This window comes from Erythrolamprus reginae, chromosome 12 (assembly GCF_031021105.1).
Source record: "Erythrolamprus reginae isolate rEryReg1 chromosome 12, rEryReg1.hap1, whole genome shotgun sequence".
Lineage (NCBI taxonomy): Eukaryota > Metazoa > Chordata > Lepidosauria > Squamata > Dipsadidae > Erythrolamprus > Erythrolamprus reginae.
Window position 1 is genome coordinate 24,058,463 of NC_091961.1, and position 24,958 is coordinate 24,083,420.

Sequence of the window (24,958 nt, forward strand, 5' to 3'; positions counted from 1 at the left end):
GCATTGCTCCCTCTTGTCCTAAGACGCAGCCATGAACCCAATCCTCTATCCTCATCCTTAGTCCATCTGTATTGACTTAAGAGGCCTCGGAATTGCAAAACGAAAGAGTGAGTGGGTGGGAAATAAAAGTTTGTTTTTTTGTCAGGCCGTTGAGTCTGGAAATATGACTCAGACTTATAAAGCAAACTTGTCTGAGCAGGGAGGTGATATTTGCAGAGAATTTACTACTTTCTGGAACACGCTAAAAAACAGCGCTCCAAAAAATCGCAATAACCATCTGTGCAGAATTTGCAAGGGACTGGGAAAGGGGTCAAACAATTTGGACAGCACTGCTTGGAAAGGCCTGGTTTTCAGAGAAAAAATAGCTATCAGCGAGAAAAAAACCAAAGTGAAGCATAAGTTTAATCTTTTGATTGAAATATATATATATATATACATCAGGTGTACATCAGGTTGGTTGGCAGTGGTGGGTTGCTTCCAGTTCAGCCCTGTACTAAGAATCCTCCTAGATCCTCCTAGATCCACAGCTGAGACTGGATCACTATCTTTCAGCTGTGGCAAAGGTTCGTCTTGTGCACCAGTTGCGGCATTATTTGGATCAGGAGTCTCTGCTCATAGTCACTCATGCCCTTATCACCTCACGCCTCGACTATTGCAATGTGTTTAACATGGGGCTACTCTTCAAAAGTGTTCGCGTACAATTGGTCCAAAATGCAGCTTCGTGAGCTGTTGTGGCTGTGCCTAGGTACACCCACATCACACCAACACTCCGAGAGCTGCGCTGGCTCCCAATCGGTCTCCGGACACAATTCAAGGTATTTGTTATCATCTTTAAAGCCATCATGGCTTAGGTCCAGATTATGTACAGGACCACCTTCTGCCGCATACCTCCCACTGGCTGATTAGATCCCACAGCGTTGGTCTTCTCAAGGTCCCATCAGGTAGACAGTGTCAGCTGGCAGGACTGTGTGGGAGGGCCTTCTCTGTGGTGGCTCCGTCTCTATGAACTAATTCCCCCAGGAGATCCACACAATCCGCACCCTCCTGGCCTTCTGAAAGGCCATGAAAACTTGGCTTTGCCAGCAGGTCTGGGGCTGGTGAACTATGCCATCTTGCCCCAGCTGAATGGATATGAATGTTTGTTATTTAGGGTTTTAAAATAGTTTTTACATTGTTTCACACTATTGTTCGCCACCCAGAATCCAGAAGAAGTTGGGTGGTTTATATAAATATATATATAAAAGAAAGAAAGAAAGAAAGAAAGAAAGAAAGAAAGAAAGAAAGAAAGAAAGAAAGAAAGATAGAAAGATAGAAGGAAAGAAAGATAGAAAGAAAGAAAGATAGATAGATAGATAGAAAGAAAGATAGAAAGATAGAAAGAAAGAAAGATAGATAGATAGACAGACAGACAGACAGAAAGAAAGAAAGATAGAAAGATAGAAAGAAAGAAAGAAAGAAAGAGAAAGAAAGAAAGAAAGAAAGAAAGAAGAAAGATAGAAAGAAAGATAGAAAGAAAGATAGAAAGATAGAAAGAAAGAAAGAAAGAAAGAGAAAGAAAGAAAGATAGAAAGAGAAAGAAAGCAAGAAAGAAAGAAAGCAAGAAAGAAAGAAAGATAGAAAGAAAGAAAGAGAAAGAAAGAAAGAAAGAAAGAAAGAAAGAAAGAAAGAAAGAAAGAAAGAAAGAAAACAAGTAGGGCCAGAGATGGGAAATTCCACCCACCTGGGACACTTTTGTGCATGCACAGAAGCTTCTGCACATGTGCAGATGCCACACGCGAACAGGTAGCAAAGGGTTTTAGAACCCCCTATTGTTGGATGGGATTCCCTTGAAACAGAGCAGGTTTGGGACTTTCTGGGGATTTGTGGGAGGAGAAATAGGGAGATAGGCACTGAAGGGCTACCAAAAATTTTACTACCACACTGTGGGCATGGCTTATGCAGGATGCCCTGCATTTTCTTTCAACATCTTTCAGTGCAAATTGGGGGCTCTGGGGTGGAGCTCCATTTTCTCTACCCTACTGCGTTCCCCCCCTCCGTCCGGGCAGTAGCCCACCCCTGGAGATAGGTTTGGGGAGATACGTTAGAAAAATGTATTGCCACAGTTTCTAGAAATGTCTCAAAAGCTAGCGCAGTTGAAGGGGACTCTCAAGATTGCAACATCGACCACAAGGAGAGAAAAGCAGTTGGAGACCACAACTCGCTCATTAACCCTGTCCAGGGCTGGGTTAATTTTCACGCCTCTGACTTGTAATATTTCACTTAACCATTCCTCTCCAGCAGGAACAAAACTGAAAGAAGAGATAGGGGGGGGGGATGCTCTTGGTGGACAGAGCCTCGGTCATCAATCATCTTAAACCTCCTTCCTCCTTCCACCTCTCTGGTTCCTTCTGATAGATCCCACATTATGGAGTCAGGATCACGTGCGCCAGTGGCTAGACTGGGCTATTAAAGAATATGGCTTAATGGAGATTGATACCAACCTCTTCCAAAACATGGACGGCAAAGAACTTTGCAAGATGAACAAGGAGGATTTCCTCCGGGCTACTTCCCTCTACAACACAGAAGTCCTGCTGTCTCATCTCAGTTACCTCAGGGAAAGTAAGTGGCCATTTTATTCACCGTTGCTACCTTATGGATGTCTGACCCCAGGGGTGGGTTAATTTAAAATTTAATTTAATTTAATTTAATTTAATTTAATTTAATTTAATTTAATTTAATTTAATTTAATTTAATTTAATTTAATTTAATTTAATTTAATTTAATTTAATTTAATTTAATTTAATTTAATTTAATTTAATTTAATTTAATTTAATTTAATTTAATTTAATTTAATTTAATTTAATTTAATTTAATTTAATTTAATTTAATTTAATTTAATTTAATTTAATTTAATTTAATTTAATTTAATTTAATTTAATTTAATTTAATTTAATTTAATTTAATTTGACTTCTAGGCCACTCAATCCTGAAGGACTCAACAACATGAAATTACCACAACATAAAATTACCGTATAAAATTACCATATAAAATTACAGTGGTACCTCTACTTACGAACTTAATTTGTTCCGTTACCAGGTTCTTAAGTAGAAAACTTTGTAAGAAGAAGCAATTTTTCCCATAGGAATCAATGTAAAAGCAAATAATGTGTGCGATTGGGGAAACCACAGGGAGGGTGGAGGCCCTGTTTCCTCCCAGGAGATTCCTAGACAGGACCCACAGAGGCTTCTCCCCGTCTTTTCCTCTCAGGAGATTCCTAGAGAGACCCCACAGGGGCTTCTCCCTGCCTTTCTGGCCCTGTTTCCTCCCAGGAGATTCCTAGAGAGGCCTCACAGAGGCTTCTCCCTGCCTTTTCTGGCCCTGTTTCCTCCCAGGAGATTCCTAGACAGGACCCACAGAGGCTTCTCCCTGCCTTTTCCGGCCCTGTTTCCTCCCAGGAGATTCCTAGAAAGGCCCCACAGAGGATTCTCCCCGCCTTTCACAATTACATTCAGAATCTCAGGTTTGTAAGTGGAAAATGGTTCTTGAGAAGAGGCAAAAAAAGTTCTTATCTAGAAAAGTTCGTAAGTAGAAGCGTTCTTAGGTAGAGGTACCACTGTACAAACAATAATAAAAAGAAGTCAAGAAAAAAACCCTAAATTCTAAAACCCTAATTAAAACTCATAGCAGAGTAACTCAATGACATACGTAGATACCATTCATGCAGAATCATATTCATACAGGTGGTCAAGCTGGTGTTGATTTAGGGCCCCCAGGCCTGCTGGCATAGCCAGGTATTCGTGGCCTTATGTAAAGCCAGCAGGGTGGGAGCAGTGCAGACATCGGATGGGAGTTGATTCCAAAGAGACGGGGCAGCAACAGAGAAGGCTCTCCCCCGATGTCCTGCCAGTCTACATTGCTTGGCTGACGGGACCTAGAGGAGGCCAACTCTGTGTGCTCTAATTGGTCTCTGGGAGATATGTAGCAAGAGACGGTCCCATATGTTCTGCCGGCGTGTTTCAACCGCCCATAATTACAGGGTAATTAGGCCAGGAAGACACACACCACACGATAAAAGGAAAACCCAAAGGTTTTTATAAACAGAAAAACAGAAACAGCTCCCTTTTTTAAAAATGTCAAAGAGATTTTTTGATACACACAAGGCATAGGTTAAATGCAATCCAATTGCTCAACCAATAACTGGGAAATTGAGTCCAATTCTAAAGTCCAGAGAGTCCACACACAATCTTGAACAGCACACAAACCACGATCTTGACGAAACAATGAATCAGATAAACTGCCACAAAGCTAAACCAGCACGCTGCGCTTTTTATCTGCAGCACTAATTACAGCAGCCCCACCCAACCACAGGTGGCCTCATTTTCTCTTGTAATAATCCTTCAGTTGTTGTCTCCTATGCATCACTCTACGCATACGTGGATGTGTCATTAATTCTTGTTCAGAATCCAAGGACGATACAGATGATTGATCTATAACCTATGACCTATAAAGCCCTTCATGGCATTGGACCAGAATATCTCTGAGACCGCCTTCTGCTGCACGAATCCCAGTGACCGATTAGGTCCCACAGAGTCGGCCTTCTCCGGGTCCCGTCAACTAAACAATGTCGGTCGGCGGGCCCCAGGGGAAGAGCCTTCTCTGTGGCGGCCCCGACTCTCTGGAACCAGCTCCCCCCAGAGATTAGAACTGCCCCTACCCTCCTTGCCTTTCGTAAACTTCTCAAAACCCACCTTTGTTGTCAGGCATGGGGAAATTGAAACATCTCCCCCGGGCCTATATAATTTATGTATGGTATGTTTGTAGGTATGTCTGCTTAAAAATGGGTTTTTTTAACTATTTTAAATTTTAAATTGTATATTATTAGATTTGTTATTAATTGTTTTACTGTGTTGTGAGCCGCCCCGAGTCCACGGAAAGGGGCGGCATACAAATCTAATTAATAATAATCATCATCATCATCATCATCATCATCATCATCATCATCATCTCCTCCCGGGCTGTCTGCCAAACTCCCCTCTTCCCTGTCACTTACACTACCTTGGTCAGAGGAGGCTTCGTCGTCAGATTCCATCGGGAGCAAAACAGGCCTGCGGCATGTGGATGTTTCCCCCACATCCACCTGCACATTCCTTGGTGCAGGAGCTGGGCCAGAGCTAACCACAACACCATAGATAATCTAGGTTCCTCCCAGTTCAGACCAAATACTCGAATTTTCCCAATTTGGGAAAGTCTTTATGCTTGCAGATTGCGTGAAAGGCAAGAAAGTTGCAGAACCTATAGAAGGAATTATAATAGTAGAAGATAAATTATTTGCCCACTATCCAAAATTGGTCGTGATCACATGGTGACTCACATAATGACCAGCATCACTTACAACTGTAATTCCTGGCTTGGTTGCAGTCCTAAATCAAAGATTTTTTTGTAATTTATTTTCATGCACAAATTTCCTTCTTCATTTTTTTTTAAGTAAATGCTACGGCATCTGATGTAGGTTGGCTCTAAAGCAGTACCTGGTTAAATAAAACCTTATCTAAAAATAGAGAAAATTGTTGTGGTTAGCTCTGGCCCTGCTCCTGCCCCAAGGACTGTGGATGTGGGGGAGACATCCACATGCTGCAGGCCTGTTTTCCCCCCGGTGGAATCTGATGATGAAGGCTCCTCTGACCAAGAAGACATGAGTGACAGGGAGGAGGAGAGTGTGGCAGACAGCTCAGAAGGAGATCAATTATCTAGCTCCTCCTTGGATTCAGAACAAGAGTTAATGATACAGCCACGCATGCGGAGAGCGATGCATAGGCAACAACAACGGAGAGATTATTATCAAAGAAAATGAGGCCACCTGTGGTTGGGTGGGGCTGTGGTCATTAGTGAGGCTGCTATAAAAAACAGCCTGTGGGTTTGGCCATTGTGGAGGATTATCTGATCATTGTGTTTTGTGACTGCTTTACTGACTTGGACCTTTTGTGTGCTGATTTTTCCCCACTTTGAAACTAAACCAGGGCAAAGTGTGTTTCACTTTGTGAAAAAAGAAGGACTGTGAATTGCCTCACAGCTGCAAGCTAAGTATCACAGAACTGATAAGGGACTTGTACAAATTACCAGTTTGTTTGGGGACCAGTGCTCTTTGCTGTCCCAAAAGAGGGCTGGGTTTAAGTGATTTTTCATTATAAAGAACATTGTTTTGAATTTTCAAACATGTGTGTGTCTGAAATTGTATCTGTGCATTTTTGGGAGGATTCTACCAGAGAGCTCGACAGAACAGAAAATATTTTTTTTTTTCAAAATTATGAGCTATGGTGGCACAGTGGTTAGAGTGCAGTACTGCAGGCTATTTCTGCTGACTGCCATCTGACTGCAATTTGGCAGTTTGAATCTCAGCAAGCTCAAGGATAACTCAGCCTTCCATTCTTCCAAGGTGGGTAAAATGAGGACCCAGATCATTGGGAGCAATAGGCTGATTCTGTAAACCACTTAGAGAGTGCTGTAAAGTGGTATATAAGTATAAGTGCTATTGCTATAGCTGTACATACACAGAACATACAAGCACAAAGAGAGATGTAATTGATTCGTCAGCTACAACTGATACAATTAATTGGGCAGACTTTCTGCATGCAGAGCGGATATATTTGCCTTATGCCCAGCCGCAAGCAAGAGAAATATATATATATATATATATACACCCAGATGGGTTAAGGAGGAAGTCTTGTTTAGTTTGGTAAAAGAGGAACAGAGAAAGGAGAAATGCAAAAAGGTCATTTCAGTTCAACTCAACACCAATTGTCAATCCCCAACGTTTTCTTCAGTCTGCCTCTCAAACGTATGTTGCTTGAATACTCCACCCTGCCCTTATTCCATGGATGGCTGATTTCACACCCGCGCGTCATTTCCCTAACATCACTTAATTGGTGTTTTCTTCTCCCCACCCCAATGCAACAGCTTGCAAACTTGTGAAACTCTTTTCTTTGCAAGAGTGAGATGTGGCTGTACAGAGCTTCTGCTCTGGCAATCTCACACTACTTACCAGAGCTTACAAAACTTTTGCCAGACCCATCCTCGAATACAGCTCATCTGTTTGGAACCCATAAAGCATCTCAGACATTAACACCCTTGAAAATGTCCAAAGATACTTCACCGGAAGAGCCCTTCACTCCTCCACTCGAAACAGAATACCCTACGAGACTAGACTTTCAATCCTGGGCCTAGAAAGTTTAGAACTAAGACGCCTTAAACAAGAACTAAGTATTGCCCACAAGATCACATGCTGCAACGTCCTGCCTGTCGGCGACTACTTCAGCTTCAACCACAACAACACAAGAGCACACAACAGATTTAAACTTAATATTAAGCGCCCCAAACTTGACTATAAAAAATATGACTTCCGTAACCGAGTTGTTGAAGCGTGGAACTCATTACCGGACTCCATAGTGTCATCCCCAAACCCCTAACACTTTACCCTTAGATTATCTATGGTTGACCTATCCAGATTCCTAAGAGGTCAGTAAGGGGCGAGTACAAGTGCACTAGAGTGTCTTCCGTCCCCTGTCCTATTGCTCTCCTATATCTTCTATACCTTTCTTTTATTCCTATATCTCTTCTTCTATTCTTTCATTGATATGTTCTATTACTATACCTTCTTTTCTATTATTTCTTAGATATATTTTACTATGAGTATCTCCTCTATAACCTTCATCATGTATTTTACTATGTGTATATGGATATATACCCACTAAAACCCTCATTGTGTATTGGACAAAATAAATAAATAAATAAAATGAATAAATACGTCCCATTGTTCTCTTTGGCTGTGGCTGGCATACCCTGATATATATGGAGTCTTCTCTTCATTAAGGCCTGCCTACAAGCCAAGGAGGCTACTGAAAATGACTTCTTTATAAGCAGCTGTTCTTACATCTGCCTAAATGAGGGTCTGCTTTTTGGATTTCTGAGTAACTGCTTTGTGGAGGTGATGCCTCAGAAAGGAATTTATTGTTTTTTCCAGGCCTAAGTTATCTGCTACAATGTCCTACCTGTGAATGATTTCAACCGCAACAATACACAAGTACACAATAGGTACAAACTTTAGGTAAACTGTTCCAAACTCGATTGAAGAAAATACCACTTTGGTCAATTTATATCTTGTGGCTAAAAGGGCCCCCTGAGTTTCTTTCTTTGAGATCCATGGGGATTATTTTCACAACACCATTGAATTCTGTCCTATCTGTCTAAATCACCTTCCTTCCTTCCTTCCTTCCTTCCTTCCTTCCTTCCTTCCTCCCTCCCTCCCTTCCTTCCTCCCTTCCTCCCTCCCTCCCTTCCTTCCCTCTCCTTCCCTCCTTCCTTCCTCCCTCCCTCCCTTCCTCCCTTCCTTCCTTCCTTCCTTCCTCCCTCCCTTCCTTCCTTCCTTCCTCCCTTCCTTCCCTCTCCTTCCCTCCCTCCTTCCTTCCCTCTCCCTCCTTCCTTCCTTCCTTCCTTCCACCAGGACTTAGATACTGAAATATTAGGACACAACTGAGAATGTGTCGAATACCACATCCCTGAGTCTCTTTCATGAATTTATTCGTTTGTTTGTCAAAACATGTACAAGATAATAGGTGTGGTATAAACACAAACAAAAGCAAAGTAGATACTGTACAGTTAAATTTGGAAAATAGGACAGTAGGACAGAGACAGGTACTCTGTTGTCGGCAGAGGAGTGGAGGACTCTTCTTGTGAAATATTTCTGGACTCTGTCAATTGTATTAATGTCCGATATACAGTGCGGGTTCCAGATAAGTGAGTTATACTCAAGGATTGGTCCGGTAAATCTTTTCTATGCTCTGGTTATCAGTTTAATATTGCCAGAGAAGAAGCTATGAAAAATTAAGTTAACAACTCTTAGTACTTTTTTGGCAACGTTGTTACAATGGGCTCTGGCATTTAGGTCATTAGATATGAGTAGTCCAAGGTCCTTAACAGAGTGAGGGTCGTCTACAAGGTTGTGTTCTCCAAGTTTTTATTTTGTGTCCTGATTCTTTTTGCCAATGTGTAAGACAGAGCATTTATTGTTTGAGATTTGAAGTTGCCAGTTATCAGACCATTGTGATACTTGGTCTAAGTCTGTTTGAAGGGTAGTAGTAGTATTGGTGGTGTTCAATTGTTTAACATCATCAGCAAAGAGAACACAGTTACTTATAATATGATCACAAAGGTAGTTGATGTAAAGAATGAATAGTGATGGTCGTAGAACACTGCCTTGAGGGACACCACTGATGACAGGTGCGGGATTTGATAGAGCACTCCCCGTTTTAACCATTTGTTGTCTGTTTGACAAGAACACAATTATCCAATCATGAAGGGGACCAGCGATGCCATACAATTTTAGTTTTTGAAGTAATTTGTTGTGTATTATTGAATCAAAGGCTTTACAAAAGTATATGTGAATTGCATATATTGATTTACCTTGATCGAGTTGTGAAGTCCATATGTTTTTGCAGTGTAGGAGTTGCAGGTTAGTAGACATTTTTTTCTGAAACCAAGTTGTTTGTTAGAGAGTAGCTTGTTAGCTTCTAGGTGAAGGGTGATGGATTGGTTTATGATTGATTCCATGACTTTGCAGGTCACGCAACATAAAGAGATTGGTCTGTAATTTTCAACGTTACTTAGATCTCCTTTTTGAAGATAGGAATGACTGTGGCTAGTAACCATAAATTGGATAAGAGGCTAGATTTTTGCTTAGAGGTTCAGCTATAGTTTTGGAGAGCTTTTTAAATATGCACATAGACCGTCCGGTCCAATGGTTAGAGATGGTTTTAGGTTGCGTAATGCAACTAATTCTTCCACCTATCTGGAATTAGTAACAAAAATGTCCCCAAATGGGGTGTGACTTCCAGGAATGGCATGATTGATCAATTGTGGCATTGCTCTGTTTAGATTTGAAAGCTTGCTCAATAAAGATTCCAGATCTGGGTTTTCCGTTGACTTGGTACTTGGCAACTTTTGCTGTGTTTGGTTCCCCCTCCCCCCCCTCCCCCTCCCCCAATTTGTCTTCTGTTGCCTCTTTCTTTTCAACCTCTTAATAGGAAACACATTTTTCCTCTCCGGTTCTGGTGTTCCCACCAGAAATGTCAGACGGTTGGGCAAAGGTGAGAACTTGAACCAATAAACTCAGGGCAGTTTTTCCTCTCTCAGCAAAAGTAGACCCTGCTCTGTTTGACTGTTCCTTGATGTGGTTATTTCCTCCTTTTTACCTTTCTGTCATGACTACCTTCCTTTTCCCATCCCCATCCAATGCGTCAGCTCCCATTTTAGCTGCAAAGACAACTTGTTTAATCTCTAGAAAGCTTTTGGACTCTGCCAAGGGAACTGGTATTCGTCATGCTGAGCACCGGGAACGAGGATCTGTCTCAAATTTGCTTTCTCCCTGTTATTTGAGAACACACAAAAAAAAATAATGTACAAAATGCCAGGGATATAGGTTTAGAAAGACAGTACAGATATCTCCCTTCTATTTTGCCTAGTTGTTGGCTGCATAGCTAGAGGTAAATATATAGGCGGTAGGAAAAGCAAGTAGGATGCTTGGCTGCATAGCTAGAGGTATAACAAGCAGGAAGAGGGAGATTGTGATCCCCTTATATAGAGCGCTGGTGAGACCACATTTGGAGTACAGTGATCCCCCGCTCGTTGCGAGGGTTCCGTTCCAGGAGCCCCCGCAACGAGCGGGTTTTCGCGAAGTAGCGATGCGGAAGTAAAAACACCGTCTGCGCATGTGCAGACAGTGTTTTTACTCCCACAGCGCTAGCGAGGAGCCGAAGATTGGGGGCGGGGCGGCTCTTTGCCGCCGGCATGGAGGGCTTCCTAGCAGCCCCCCAAACCCGGGTTGGGGGTCCGGGGGGCGCTGGCTCTCGGCGCTTTTGAGCTGAGTCCGGAAGCGAATTCGCTTCCGGACTCAGCTCAAAAGCGCCGATAGCAAGCGGCAAGGAACGGCTTGTCTCGGCGCTTTCGAGCTGACCGCTGTCAGCTCGAAAGCGCCGAGACAAGCCGTTCCTTGCCGCTTGCTATCGGCGGTTTTGAGCTGAGTCCGGAAGCGAATTCGCTTCCGGACTCAGCTCAAAACCGGCGATACCAAGCGGCAAGGAACGGCTTGTCTCGGCGCTTTCGAGCTGACAGCTCGAAAGCGCCGAGACAAGCCGTTCCTTGCCGCTTGCTATCGGCGCTTTTGAGCTGAGTCCGGGAGCGAATTCGCTCCCGGACTCAGCTCAAAAGCAGCGAGAATGAACGGCGTGGGCGGGGCGAAGGGCGGGCGGCAGCGAGGAGTTTGCGTGGGCGGTGGGGAAACTCCTCGCTGACGCCAGCAAGAGGGGGAAGACCCAGGGAAGCCGCTGCCATCTACGCATGCGTGCCCGGCACGCATGCGTAGATGGTATTTTTGACTTCCGGGTTGAAAAATAGCGAAGTACCCTGTTCGCAATGGTTGGGGACGCAATAAACGGGGGATCACTGTACTGTGTTCAGTTCTGGAGACCTCACCTACAAAAAGATATTGACAAAATTGAACGGGTCCAAAGACGGGCTACAAGAATGGTGGAAGGTCTTAAGCATAAAACGTATCAGGAAAGACTTAATGAACTCAATCTGTATAGTCTGGAGCAGAGGTCCCCAACCTTTTTTGCACCAGGGACCGGCTTTCAGCTAGACCAGTTTTCCATGGCCCGGTGGGGGGGGGGGAGCTAGCTGTCAGCGGCGCCGTAAAAGGGGCGATCAAGAGAGGAATGGGTGAATGAATGGACGGAGGGTGGGAAGGAAGGAAAGAGGGAAGGTACAGGAACAGAAGAAGGGTGCAAAGAAGCAAAGAAAGGTGTGAAAGGGGAGAGTAAGAGAGGAAGGAGTGAAAGAAGGGAATGAGGGAGGAAAGAAGGGAGGAAGGAAAAGGAAAGCAAGAAATGGAGGGAGGAAAGGAAGGGAGGAAAGGAAGGAAGGAAGGAAGAAAGAAGGAAAGAGGGAAGGGACAGGAACAGAGGAAGGAAGCAAGGAAACTTATGAAAGGGGAGAGTAAGAGAGGAAGGACTGGAGGGAGGGAGGGAAGAAGGTAGGAAGGAGAAAGAAAAGAAATAGAGGAAGGAAAGGTAAAAGAGAGAAAGAAAAAGAGCAAGAAAGAAAGAGAAAGAAAGAAAGAAAGAAAGGCAACTTCAAAGAAAGGCTCACTGAGCATCTCTCACTCTCTCTCTCTTTCTATCCCTCTTTCTTTCTTTCTCTTCCTTTCTCTCTCTCCTCTTCCTTTATCTCCTCTTTCTCTCCCCCCTCTCTCCCCCTTTCCCTCTCTCTTTCTCTCTCCCTCTCTTGCTATCTCTCCCCCCTTTCCCTCTCTTTCTCCCTCTCTTTCTCTCTCTCCCCCCTCTCTCTTTCTCTCTCTCTCCCCCTCTTTCTCTCTCTTCTTCTCACTTTCTCTCTCTTGTTTTCTTTCTGTCTCTTTTGCTTTCTCTCTCTCTCACTCTTTCTCTCTTGTTTTGTTTCTCACGCTCTTTCTCTCTCTTGTTCTCTCTCTCTTGCTATCTCTTTCTCTCCCCCCCTTTCTCTCACTCTCTCTTTCTCACTTTCTCTCTATCTTGCTGTCTGTTGCTTTCACTCACTCTCATTCTCTCTCCGTTCTTCTCAGCGGTGACGCGCGCACGCCCTGCCCGCCTCACATTTGCCGAGAGGACTTTCGCCCGGGCTCTCAGCAAGGGGGTTTGCATGAGAGGCGGGGCCGGCGGAAGGTGATATTCAATGTCGGGGGCGCACGGGCGGTTTTGCGCGCGCTCCCTATCTCCCTGCTAGCCCACTCGGAATACGTATTCAAAATAAGAAAAGCCTTTGCCGGCGAAGGCTTTTCTTATTTTGAATACAGTATTCCGAGTGGGCTAGCAGGGAGATAGGGAGCGCGCGCAAAACCGCCCGTGCGCCCCCGACATTGAATATCACCTTCCGCCGGCCCCGCCTCTCATGCAGCCCCCTTGCTGAGAGCCCGGGGCGAAAGTCCTCTCGGCAAATGTGAGGCGGGCAGGGCGTGCGTTCCGGGTGCGGGAGGAGCTGCGGTGAAAGGCAGGAGGTGGCAGAGGAGCAGAGGGGGCAAATCGGGCGGGCGGTGGGCAGCGCGGAAAGGCCGAGGGGGCCCTGGCGCCGCGGACCGGCTGAAAACCCCCAACGGCCCGGTCCCGGTCCGCGGACCGGCGGTTGGAGACCCCTGGTCTGGAGGACAGAAGGAAAAGGGGGGACATGATTGGAACATTTAAATATGTTAAAGGGTTAAATAAGGTTCAGGAGGGAAGTGTTTTTAATAGGAAAGTGAACACAAGAACAAAGGGACACAATCTGAAGTTAGTTGGGGGAAAGATCAAAGGCAACGTGAGAAAATATTATTTTACTGAAAGAGTAGTAGATCCTTGGAACAAACTTCCTGCAGACGTGGTTGGTAAATCCACAGTAACTGAATTTAAACATGCCTGGGATAAACATATATCCATTGTAAGATAAAATACAGGAAATAGTATAAGGGGCACTAGATGGATCATGAGGTCTTTTTCTGCCGTCAGTCTTCTATCTATCTATCTATCTATCTATCTATCTATCTATCTATCTATCTATCTATCTATCTATCTATATATATATATATATATATATATATATATATATATATATATATATATGTAGATTGTTCTGAGTTCGGGTTTTGCCCTGTGTAATATTTTGCATGTCTATGCGACGTTTCGGCGAAATCACATTCACCATCATCAGGCTGAAGTTCCAATCTTTGTGTTGTTGTAAATGGAATGTTAGCAACTGTCATTTCTTCCTAGTATATAGTGTGATTTCGCCGAAACGTCTACACATAGTAAAATACATGATGACAGTTATAGAGGAGATACTCATAGTAAAATATATCTAAGAAAGAAGAGAAAAGAAGGTATAGTAATAGAACATATCAATGAAAGAATAGAAGAAGAGATATAGGAATAGAAGAAAGGAATAGGAGATATAGGAGAGCAATTGGACAGGGGACGGAAGGCACTCTAGTGCAGGAAGAGGAAGATTATGACCTTGCTGTATAGAGCGCTGGGGAAACCACATTTGGAATACTGTGTTCAGTTCTGGAGTCCTCACCTACAAAAGACATTGATAAAATTGAACGGGTCCAAAGACGGACTACAAAAATGGTGGAAGGTCTTTGGCATAAAACTTCTCAAGAAAGACTTAATGAACTCAATCTGTATAGTCTGGAGCAGTGTTTCCTAACCTTGGCAACTTGAAGATATTTGGACTTCCAGAGCTCCCCAGCCAGCGAATGCTGGCTGGGGAATTCTGGGAGTTGAAGTCCAGATATCTTCAAATTACCAAGGTTGGGAAACACTGGTCTGGAGGACAGAAGGGAAAGGGGGGAACATGATCGAAACATATATGTTAAAGAGAAGTGTTTTTAATAGGAAAGTGAACAACAAGAACAAGGGGGCACAATATGAGGTTAGTTGGGGGAACGATCGAAAGCAACGTGAGAAAATATTATTTTACTGAAAGAGTAGTAGATACTTGGAACAAACTTCCAGCAGACGTGGTTGGCAAATCCACAGCAACTGAATTTAAACAGGTCTGGGATAAACATATATGCATCCTGCAAACATATATGCAGCCAATCCATGATCATGTTTAATGACCATTTGAACTTACAATGGGCTTTAAAGAAGCTACTTATGACCCATCTTTGATGTTACAACTGCTGCTAGACTATTAGGTGGTAGATCTTATACAGTGAGCAGAAATAATGAGATTCATGCAGTTTCTCGAGGCCCTACGCTATGAAAACAACCATGTGTGGTAATTAGCTCATTGAGTTGCATTTGGAAGATCACTAATAACCAGTACAGTTTTCTTAACAGAGGGTTAACGTGGGTGTATCGAAAAGCAACTATAATTGCTTCTATTACTGTCCTCTGGACCAGCCATAGCAACTGAGTGGCCTATAGAACACATTGCATTAATCAACATGTGAGGAGGCTGAAGCGTGAGTGACCTTGTGGGAAGACTCTGGTCCAAGAAAGGATGCAATTTCTGCAGACTAAATTCATTATATTTGTTCTTTACAGGTAGTTCCTTGCTCTCTTACAACACACCAGCCCACACAGATCCACCACCTCGTGTCAATACCAAAGAAGGTGAGTTCTGGATACTTGTTCATAGTAATCATGATTCGTCTTTAATGAACAGAGTGGCTTGATTTGGGGAATAATGCCAAGGAAAGTGGTTCAAAGTAGCTGTGTGTAAAAGTCCTGTCCCCAAAGAAGGAAGTAAGGACTTCATCATGGAAGAGATGGATGTATAATGACAAAATGGGTGTGTAAATCAGTACAGCTGGCCTGCAAATATTCAAGAATATTGTACTGTTTTAACATAAAGGAGTATAAAAGAAAAAATTGCATGCAAATATAGACAAAACTATATGCTAATGTAACACTGACATAAAGGTAATCTACAACTTATAACTGTAATAGAGACCACAGTGGTTAGATTGCAGTACTGCAGGCTTCTTCTGCTGACTGCTGGCTGACTGCAATTTTGCAGATCTAATCTCAACAGGCTCAAGGTTGACTCAACCTTCCAACCTTCTGAGGTCGGTAAAATGAGGACCCAGATTGTTGGGATCAATATGCTGACTCTATAAGCCCATTACAGAGGACTATATAGCACTGTGAAGCAGTATATAATCTAAGTACTAATGCTATGGGAGGGAGGGAAGGAGGGAAGGCAGGCAGGAAAGGAAGGGAGGGAGGAAAGGAAGGAAGGGAAAAAGGGAGGGAGGAAAGGAAGGAAGGGAGGAATGGGGGAAAGGAAGGAAGGAAAGAAGGGAGGGAGGAAAGGAAGGAAGGAGGGAAGGTAGGCAGGAAAGGAAGGAAGGGGGAAGAGAGGGAGGGAAGGAAGGAAGGGAGAGAGGGAAGGAAGGAGGGAGGGAAGGCAGGCAGGAAAGGAAGGAAGGAAAGAAGGAAGGGAGAGAGGGAAGGAAGGAGGGAAGGCAGGCAGGAAAGGAAGGAAGGGGGGAGAGAGGGAGGAAAGGAAGGAAGGAAGTGAGAGAGGGAAGGAAGGAGGGAAGGCAGGCAGGAAAGGAAGGGAGGGAGGGAGGAAAGGAAGGAAGGGAAAAAGGGAGGGAGGAAAGGAAGGAAGGGAGGAATGGGGGAAAGGAAGGAAGGAAAGAAGGGAGGGAGGAAAGGAAGGAAGGAGGGAAGGTAGGCAGGAAAGGAAGGAAGGGGGAAGAGAGGGAGGGAAGGAAGGGAGAGAGGGAAGGAAGGAGGGAAGGCAGGCAGGAAAGGAAGGAAGGGGGGAGAGAGGGAGGAAAGGAAGGAAGGAAGGGAGAGAGGGGAGGAAGGAGGGAAGGCAGGCAGGAAAGGAAGGAAGGGGGGAGAGAGGGAGGAAAGGAAGGAAGGAAGGAAGGGAGAGAGGGAAGGAAGGAGGGAAGGCAGGCAGGAAAGGAAGGAAGGAAAGAAGGAAGGGAGAGAGGGAAGGAAGGAGGGAAGGCAGGCAGGAAAGGAAGGAAGGAAAGAAGGAAGGGAGAGAGGGAAGGAAGGAGGGAAGGCAGGCAGGCAGGAAAGGAAGGAAGGGGGGAGAGAGGGAGGAAAGGAAGGAAGGAAGGGTGGGAGGGAGGGAGGAAAGACAACAGGCTGGTAGACTGATTGGACTGGACTGGACTGGACTGGACTGAACTGGACTGGAGAGAACAGGACATTCAATAGTGTCGTGAAATCAGTCCCCATGGATCCCAAAGAAAGAAACTTAGGGGCCCCTTTTAGCCACAGAGTATAAGTTGCCCGTTTTTGGTTGAAAGATGTATTATGTCTCAGCCAATGAAAGACAACTTTCCTTTGGACCACATGACGTGATGTGAATTTTCTTGACCGCTACCAGTGGTGTGAGGAGAATAGAGCTAAGGAAGCACAGCTCTGTCAGTGGGGTGGGGAAGTGAGTGAAGGGACAAGCGAACATCATATCATGCTGTTGGGAGGACAATGGTGGCTCCCACGCCCCACAGTGGGGCAATTTGATTTTTAATGGAGACAATTGGAACCTTGTTTAAACCAAGTTAACGGCCTTTTAGGCTTCCTCCGTGTAAGTAATTCACTTTTTGAATAATAAGAATTATATGTCATGGGCAGGGAGAGGCCTCAGGATTTCAGAGATGCCTAAGTGGGGCACGGCCAAAAAAAAGATTGGGAACCACTGACCTACAAGGGGCTCGACTACTGTAACGTTCTCTACATGGGGCTACCTCTGAAAAGTGTTCGGAAACTTCAGATCGTACAGAATGCAGCTGCGAGAGCAATCATGGGCTTCCCTAAATATGCCCATGTCACACCAACACTCCGCAGTCTGCATTGGTTGCCGATCAGTTTCCGGTCACAATTCAAAGTGTTGGTTATGACCTATAAAACCCTTCATGGCACCGGGCCATGTTATCTCCGGGACCGCCTTCTGCCGCACGAATCCCAGCGACCAATTAGGTCCCACAGAGTGGGCCTTCTCCAGGTCCCGTCAACTAAACAATGTCGTTTGGCGGGACTCAGGGAAAGAGCCTTCTCTGTGGCGGCCCCGGCCCTCTGGACCAACTCCCCCCAGAGATTAGAATAGCTTCCACCTTTCTTGCCTTTCGTAAGCTTCTTAAAACCCACCTCTGTCATCAGGCATGGGGGAACTGAGATATTCTTTCCCCCTAGGCCTCTACAATTTATGCATGTTATGTTTTTATGTATGATTGGTTTTAAAATAAGGGTTTTCAGCTGCTTTAGTATTGGATTGTCGCATGTTGTTTTTACCACTGTTGTTAGCCGCCCCGAGTCTACGGAGAGGGGCGGCATACAAATCCAATAAATAATGATAATGATAATGATAATGATGATGATGATGATGATGATAATAATAATAATAATAATAATAATAATAATAATAATAATAATAATAGAAGGCTTCAGTTCAGCCTCCGCTGAGGGTACTGTCAGATTCAACACCTAACCTTGAACCATCTGCTTCAGAAACAGAAATGCACATGTGCGCTCAACCACTGAGGATCAATGCTTCTAGTTGCAGGTGCTGCTTTTGTTTCCAAAAGCAATTGCCCACTTGAGCTCCTGCTCTCTCCTGCTACCGCTCTTGCCACTTAGAGCAGCCCCAGATTTCAGGATGGGGTGGGGAGGGAAGCAAGGTAGCCATGAAACAGTTTGGAGTCCACCCCTGTACCCACTGCCTCTCCTGTTGAATAGTTTTCCATTTTAAATGAACCCAAAGGGCCGTTTGAACAAAGCGAAAAGCGCAGCTCTTCGGTCTCGGCAAAAGCGGTAAATTCACATCCCGGGCAAGCTTGCCTGAGTGCTTTCTGAAGCAGGGCAGGTGTTGCCCCTTTGAACAGAAGACGGGAAGCCAAGGGAGAAAGAAAAACTCATCGGATAAAGATAATACTTCTGGCTTTGGTTTGTTTTTCACACAGTGCTTTCCAGGACAAGCCATTCATGCATAAAAGCGAATGTGGCTTTTCTTCTCCTCTTGAAATGTTCAATTAGAACAATGAAAAACATGGCTTGCAGCAGCATGCTACGTCTTTTTCTTCACCTTCACTTCCTCCTTCTTGTCCTTCTCCTGTTCTTCCCTCCCTTCTTCCTTTTCTTCTTCTCTTATCCCTTCTCCTTTTCCCTCTCCCTCACCTTCTCTTCTCTTACCTTCTCTTGTCCCGTCGCTCCCACTCTTCTTCTCCTCTTTTCTCCTTGTTTGTTTGTTTGTTTCTTTATTTATTTATTTTAGAAACATAGAAACATAGAAGACTGACGGCAGAAAAAGACCTCATGATCCATCTAGTCTGCCCTTATACTATTTCCCTGTATTTTATCTTACAATGGATATATGTTTATCCCAGGCATGTTTAAATTCAGTTACTGTGGATTTACCAACCATGTCTGCTGGAAGTTTGTTCCAAGGATCTACTACTCTTTCAGTAAAATAATATTTTCTCACATTGCCTTTGATCTTTCCCCCAACTAACTTCAGATTGTGTCCCCTTGTTCTTGTGTTCACTTTCCTATTAAAAACACTTCCCTCCTGCACCCTATTTAACCCTTTAACATATTTAAATGTTTCGATCATGTCCCCCCTTTTCCTTCTGTCCTCCAGACTATACAGATTGAGTTCATGAAGTCTTTCCTGATACGTTTTATGCTTAAGACCTTCCACCAGTCTTGTAGCCCGTCTTTGGACCCGTTCAATTTTGTCAATATCTTTTTGTAGGTGAGGTCTCCAGAACTGAACCCAGTATTCCAAATGTGGTCTCACCAGCGCTCTATATAAGGGGATCACAATCTCCCTCTTCCTGCTTGTTATACCTCTAGCTATGCAGCCAAGCATCCTACTTGCTTTTCCTTTTGCTATTTATTTATTTATTTATTTATTTATTTATTTATTTATTTATTTATTTATTTATTGATTGATTGATTGATTGATTGATTGATTGATTGATTGATTGATTGGATTTGCATGCCGCCCCTCTCCGTAGACTCGGGGTGGCTCACAACACAATAAAAACAGTTCCTGACAAATCTAATAATTTACAATTTAAAATTTAAAACAGTTAAAAAACCCCATTTTTAAGCAGACATACCTACAAACATACCATACATAAATTATATAGGCCCGGGGGAGATATCTCAGTTCCCCCATGCCTGACGACAAAGGTGGGTTTTAAGGAGTTTGCAAAAGGCAAGGAGGGTAGGGGCAGTTCTAATCTCTGGGGGAAGCTGGTTCCAGAGAGTCGGGGCCACCACAGAGAAGGCTCTTCCCCTGGGGCCCGCCAACCGACATTGTTTAGTTGACGGGACCCGGAGAAGGCCCACTCATCGGTCGCTGGGATTCGTGCAGCAGAAGGCGGTCTCAGAGATATTCTGGTCCGATGCCATGAAGGGCTTTATAGGTCATAACCAACACTTTGAATTGTGACCGGAAATTGATCGGCAACCAATGCAGACTGCGGAGTGTTGGTGTAACATGGGCATACCTAGGGAAGCCCATGACTGCTCTCGCAGCTGCATTCTGCATGATCTGAAGTTTCCAAACATTTTTCAAAGGTAGCCCCATGTAGAGGGCGTTACAGTAGTCGAACCTCGTGGTGATGAGGGCATGAGTGACTGTGAACAGTGAGTCCTGGTCCAAATAGGGTCGCAACTGGTGCACCAGGTGAACATGGGCAAATGTCCTCCTCGCCACAGCTTCCTTCCTTCCTTCCTTCCTTCCTCCCTCCCTCCCTCCCTTCCTTCCCATTATTAAATGCAAGAGATTATATCTTATGGCTGCAGAGTAAAATATTCCAGAGCTCTATATCTCTAATAAAAGGTAATAGGAAAATGAGTTACAGAAAGCTTAATTGTGGTTTTTTTTAAGTGCTATTTGTTTTTTAAAAAAACTTTTCAATTTGTTTTCTCTTTTATACAAACACATATATCTTTAAAAGTACTTGAATGCATTAGGCATTGCTATCATCTTTTTTTCCATACGCACGTAAGCACCTGTATTAAATCAAAAGCAGAATAATGTGGTGGTTAAAATAAGAATAATTTGGTATTCAGCTCTACAACCAAGACTTCCACCGCTTAGCAAATTAAGACCTTATATTTGCTCAAACTGCCAAGTTCACATTTTCCCCCAATATAGTTCGTATTCTCTTTTGCATTATTGTTGTTTTGCATGGTACATTTTAATGAGTTTGCGGAGGGGCCAGGGAACTGTGGTTCTTGGACAAACTAGGAATGTAATAAGGAAGTGGAAAACGTCTGAAGTTGACGAACAGCAGGGACTGTGGAAGCTCAGGGTCCATGCAAAATGCATGGAAAAAATGGCCCCCAGCTATCACTTTAGAGCAGGGGTCTCCAACCTTGGCAACTTTAAGACTTCTGGACTTCACCTCCAGAAGTTCCTCAGACAACAAAGCTGGTGGAGAATGGAAGTTAGAATGGAATGGAATGGAGTGGAGTGGAATGGAATGGAATAGAATAGAATAGAATAGAATAGAATAGAATAGAATAGAATAACAGAATTTGAATGGACCTGGGAGGTCTTCTAGTCCAATCCCCTGCTTAGGCAGGAAACCCTACACCACTTCAGACAAATTGTTATCCAATCTCTTCTTAAAAACTTCTAGTGTTGGAGCATTCATAACTTCTGGGGAAAAGCTGTTCCACTGCTTAATTGTTCTAACTCTCAGGAAATTTCTCCTTAGTTCTAAGTTACTTCTCTCCATGTTTAATTTCCACCCATTGCTTCTTGTTCTACCCTCAGGTGCTTTGGAGAATAGGTTGACTCCCTCTTCTTTGTGGCAACCCCTGAGATATTGGAACACTGCTATCATGTCTCCCCTGATCCTTCTTTTCATCAAACTAGACACGCCCAGTTCCCGCAACTGTTCTTCATATGTTTTAGCCTCCAGTCTCCTAATCATCTTTGTTGCTCTTTTCTGCACTCTTTCTAGAGTCTCAACATCCTTTTTGCATTGAGTCCTTGAGGAGTTGGGTGTCATATGAATTAGATAGATAGATGATAGATAGATAGATAGATAGATAGATAGATAGATAGATAGATAGATAGATAGTGTTCTGTCTGGGTCCCTCCAGAAGCAAACACCAACCCAAAAGGAGAATCCAGACACACTGGTAAAAATCAAAGGCAGTTTATAGAATTCAAAGCAAACACAGGTAACAGAAAATGTCCTTACAAACAGGAACACACTGAAACTTCAAAGATGTTTCACGAAGGCCATGAAGTAAAACAGGATTCTTGCTGTCAAAAACAACGCTGGAGATAACAAACATGTGCCTCCCCCAAGTCTTCCAGTCTTCTAGGCCACAAGCCAAGATTAGAGACGCCGAGAAGCAAAGCAGGGTCACAGAACTTTCAGTTGATAACGCTCCACATGGCTGAAAGGGCTTGCCTGCCTTTTAAACCCTGCTGAGGAGAACCACACCCAAACCCAGCTGTTGCCAATTCAGTGATGCCAATACCTTTCTAATTGGTCCCGTCTCTGAGCTGCACGTCTCTGTCTCATGTCAATTATAGCCTGTGCGTCCTCATCCAATGAGGCCAGGCTACTGGCTGGGGAGAGCCCCCCCCCCCCCCCCCGGGGCTCTCAGGCTGCTCTACCTCCTCCTCTTCCTGACTTTCCTCTCCCCCGTCTGCCTGGTCCTCCCCCTCCTGTTCACTGTCCTCCTCCTCCGGGCCTGGATCCAGCAGAGACGCAGCCGGTCCCTGAGGAGCCTCAGGCTGAAGCACAACAGATAGATAGATAGATAGATAGATAGATAGATAGATAGATAGATAGATAGATAGATAGATAGATAGATAGATAGATAGATAGATATTCACAATATTCAAAGTTCACAAGTCTTAAAGTTGTTAAGGTTGGAAAGTCCAGCTTTAGAGCAACTTTTCCCATATTAAGACTTGGGGGGGGGAACTCTGGAAAGTATGTGCGGCATGCATTGATGTAGACGTAGATATATATCTCTTACTGGCTGGCTCGATTATTAATCAGCATTCACACTTAGCACTCTATTCACTAAAGAGGCCAAAACTTGGCCTTAGTCCTAACAGCTGTGGTTTTACTCAGGGACATGCTAGTAAAGTCTCTGCCGGCCCTCACATTAATCTGAGTTGAAGTTCCTGCAACAGGTTCCGTTGGAATCAAGCCCAACCTCCTTGGACATCGGCCACGATTCCACGCCAACAAATACCCTTCTGTTTTCCAGAGTAGGGCACCTTGGTCCAAATTGTCTTCATCTGTTTTGGAGACCTGGATCGTTCTAACGAGAGTCATCCCGTTTTCTTTGGCCGAGAAACAGATTTCTTGTAAAAGAAAGGAGATTCCCCAGGCTCTGAGTAGAACAGGCTGGAGCCTTTCTGCTAAGTTTGTTTTTAACGGGAAAGTTTTTGGAGTTTAACAGTTCAGTGATGGCATCCAATTGTGAGTGCGCCTACCTTTGCACATGTGCGCAGCCCCCCACATAAGTGCTCTACTTGCATGCATTTTTAAAATTTATTTAATTTTATTTATTTGTTAAGTCCAATACACAATAATGCGCAATGAAGGTTATAGAGCAGTGTTTCCCAACCTTGGCAACTTGAATATATCTGGACTTCAACTCCCAGAATTCCCCAGCCAGCATGCGCTGGCTGGGGAATTCTGGGAGTTGAAGTCCCCTGTCACTCATGTCTTCTTGGTCAGAGGAGCCTTCATCAGCAGATTCCACCGGGGGCAAAACAGGCCTGCAGCATGTGGATGTCTCCCCCACATCCACAGTCCTTGGGGCAGGAGCTGGGCCAGAGCTAACCACAACACATAGAAAGACAAATCTTGCAAGATGTTGGCTATTTTTGCCGATATTTTTGCTTCTGCGCATGAGCAGATGCAAAAAAATGGCAAAAACAGATGAAATCTCACGAGCGCAAGTGAGATTTCAGCTCTTTTCGCTTCTGCACATGCGCAGAAGCAAACCCTCCCGGCAATTTTCACCAGAAATCTGTCGGTCGCACAACCGACTGACCGATGGTAGAGCTGCAAACACAGCCCCATTTCCACAATCCGTACGGCGTCGTCCCCCCTCTTGGGGGGGAGGAGCCCCTGACTAAGCCTGCCTCTATTTTATAATATTTTTGCAAGGAAAGAAAAAGCAATCACACACCAACTGCCCCCCTTTTTTCTCCCCTCTTTCTGCTTCTATTTATTATGATTCTGCCGTCCAAAATGGAAGTTTATGATTCCAGGAAAGACAGTAGCTTGCTCTAATGGATTCTTTAAAGAAATGTTTTCCTTTGAAATTCCGGACTTAATGTTGTGTCTGCTTTCCTGCCGACCCTCTTTAGAAGGTGGCCGTATGTTTTCTCACCCCTCTTCCCCCCCAAAAAAGAGAAGGGGGGTTTTTTTTATTAAAAAGGGGGGGGGAGGGAAAGGCTGTGTTATAACAAAGATTCCTTGTCTGTGAGCGGCGGGAGGCAGGAAACCCATACTCACAAGGGGATGACAACCGACCGTGTTGTCCCAGCACCAGGCTCCAGTTCTCCGAATTGAACCTGACAGCATGTCTGGGCCACTTTCTAAGTCACCATTATGTTTCCTTTTCCCCTAGCAAAATAAGGGGGGGGGGCTACACACACACACACACACACATGTCCACCCCCAACCTCTGTTTTATTGCACATGTGCAGAGTTATGAGCTGCCTGGCTTGCAAGTTTGCTACTTCCAGAAGGTCTTAAGAGCAAGCTGAGCAGTTTCCTATACAGCTATAAGAAAATTTGTTTCCAGATGGCTGGTTTCTCCTCTTCCCTATAGCAGTTGGAGGCTTTCTTTCCTTCCTTCCTTCCTTCCTTCCTTCCTTCCTTCCTTCCTTCCTTCCTTCCTTTTTTCCTTCCTTCCTTCCTTCCTTCCTTTTTTCCTTCCTTCCTACCATCCTTCCTTCCCTCCCTCCCTCCCTCCCTCCCTCCCTCCCTTCCTTCCAGTGAAGACCTACCAAACTTTTTACTACAACATTGTTGGCATGGCTTATGCAGGATGCCCTGCATTTTCTTGCAAATACTTTGAGTGCAGATTGGGTGCTCTGGGGTGGAGCTCCATTTTCGCTACCCCACTGCATTCCCCTCCCCATCCGGGCAGTCCTTCCTTCATTCCTTCCTTGCTTGCTTCCTTCCTTCCTTCTTTCCTCCCTCCCTTCCATCCTTCCATCCTTCCATCCTTCCTTCCTTCCTCCCTTCCTCCCTCCCTTCCTTCTATCCTTCCATCCTTTTTTCCTTCCTTCCTTCTTTCCTCCCTCCCTTCCATTCTTCCATCCTTCCATCCTTTCATCCTTCCTCCCTTTGTCCCTCCCTTCCTTCCTTCCTTCTTTCCTCCCTCCCTCCCTTCCATCTTTTCATCCTTCCTTGCTTCCTCCCTTCCTTCCTTCCTT

At 44.4% G+C, this 24,958-nt stretch overlaps 1 protein-coding gene across 2 annotated transcripts in view; it reads left to right on the top strand.

The window, feature by feature from the left end:
- The window catches only part of FLI1 (Fli-1 proto-oncogene, ETS transcription factor), a 145,211-nt gene that overhangs the window by 109,582 nt on the left and 10,671 nt on the right, over positions 1-24,958 (top strand). For both annotated transcript variants that reach the window (XM_070765187.1, XM_070765186.1), the window contains exons 4-5: positions 2,395-2,598; positions 15,091-15,159. In XM_070765187.1, coding sequence (XP_070621288.1) covers positions 2,395-2,598; positions 15,091-15,159 — 273 coding nt within the window. The remainder of the gene's footprint in view (positions 1-2,394; positions 2,599-15,090; positions 15,160-24,958) is intronic.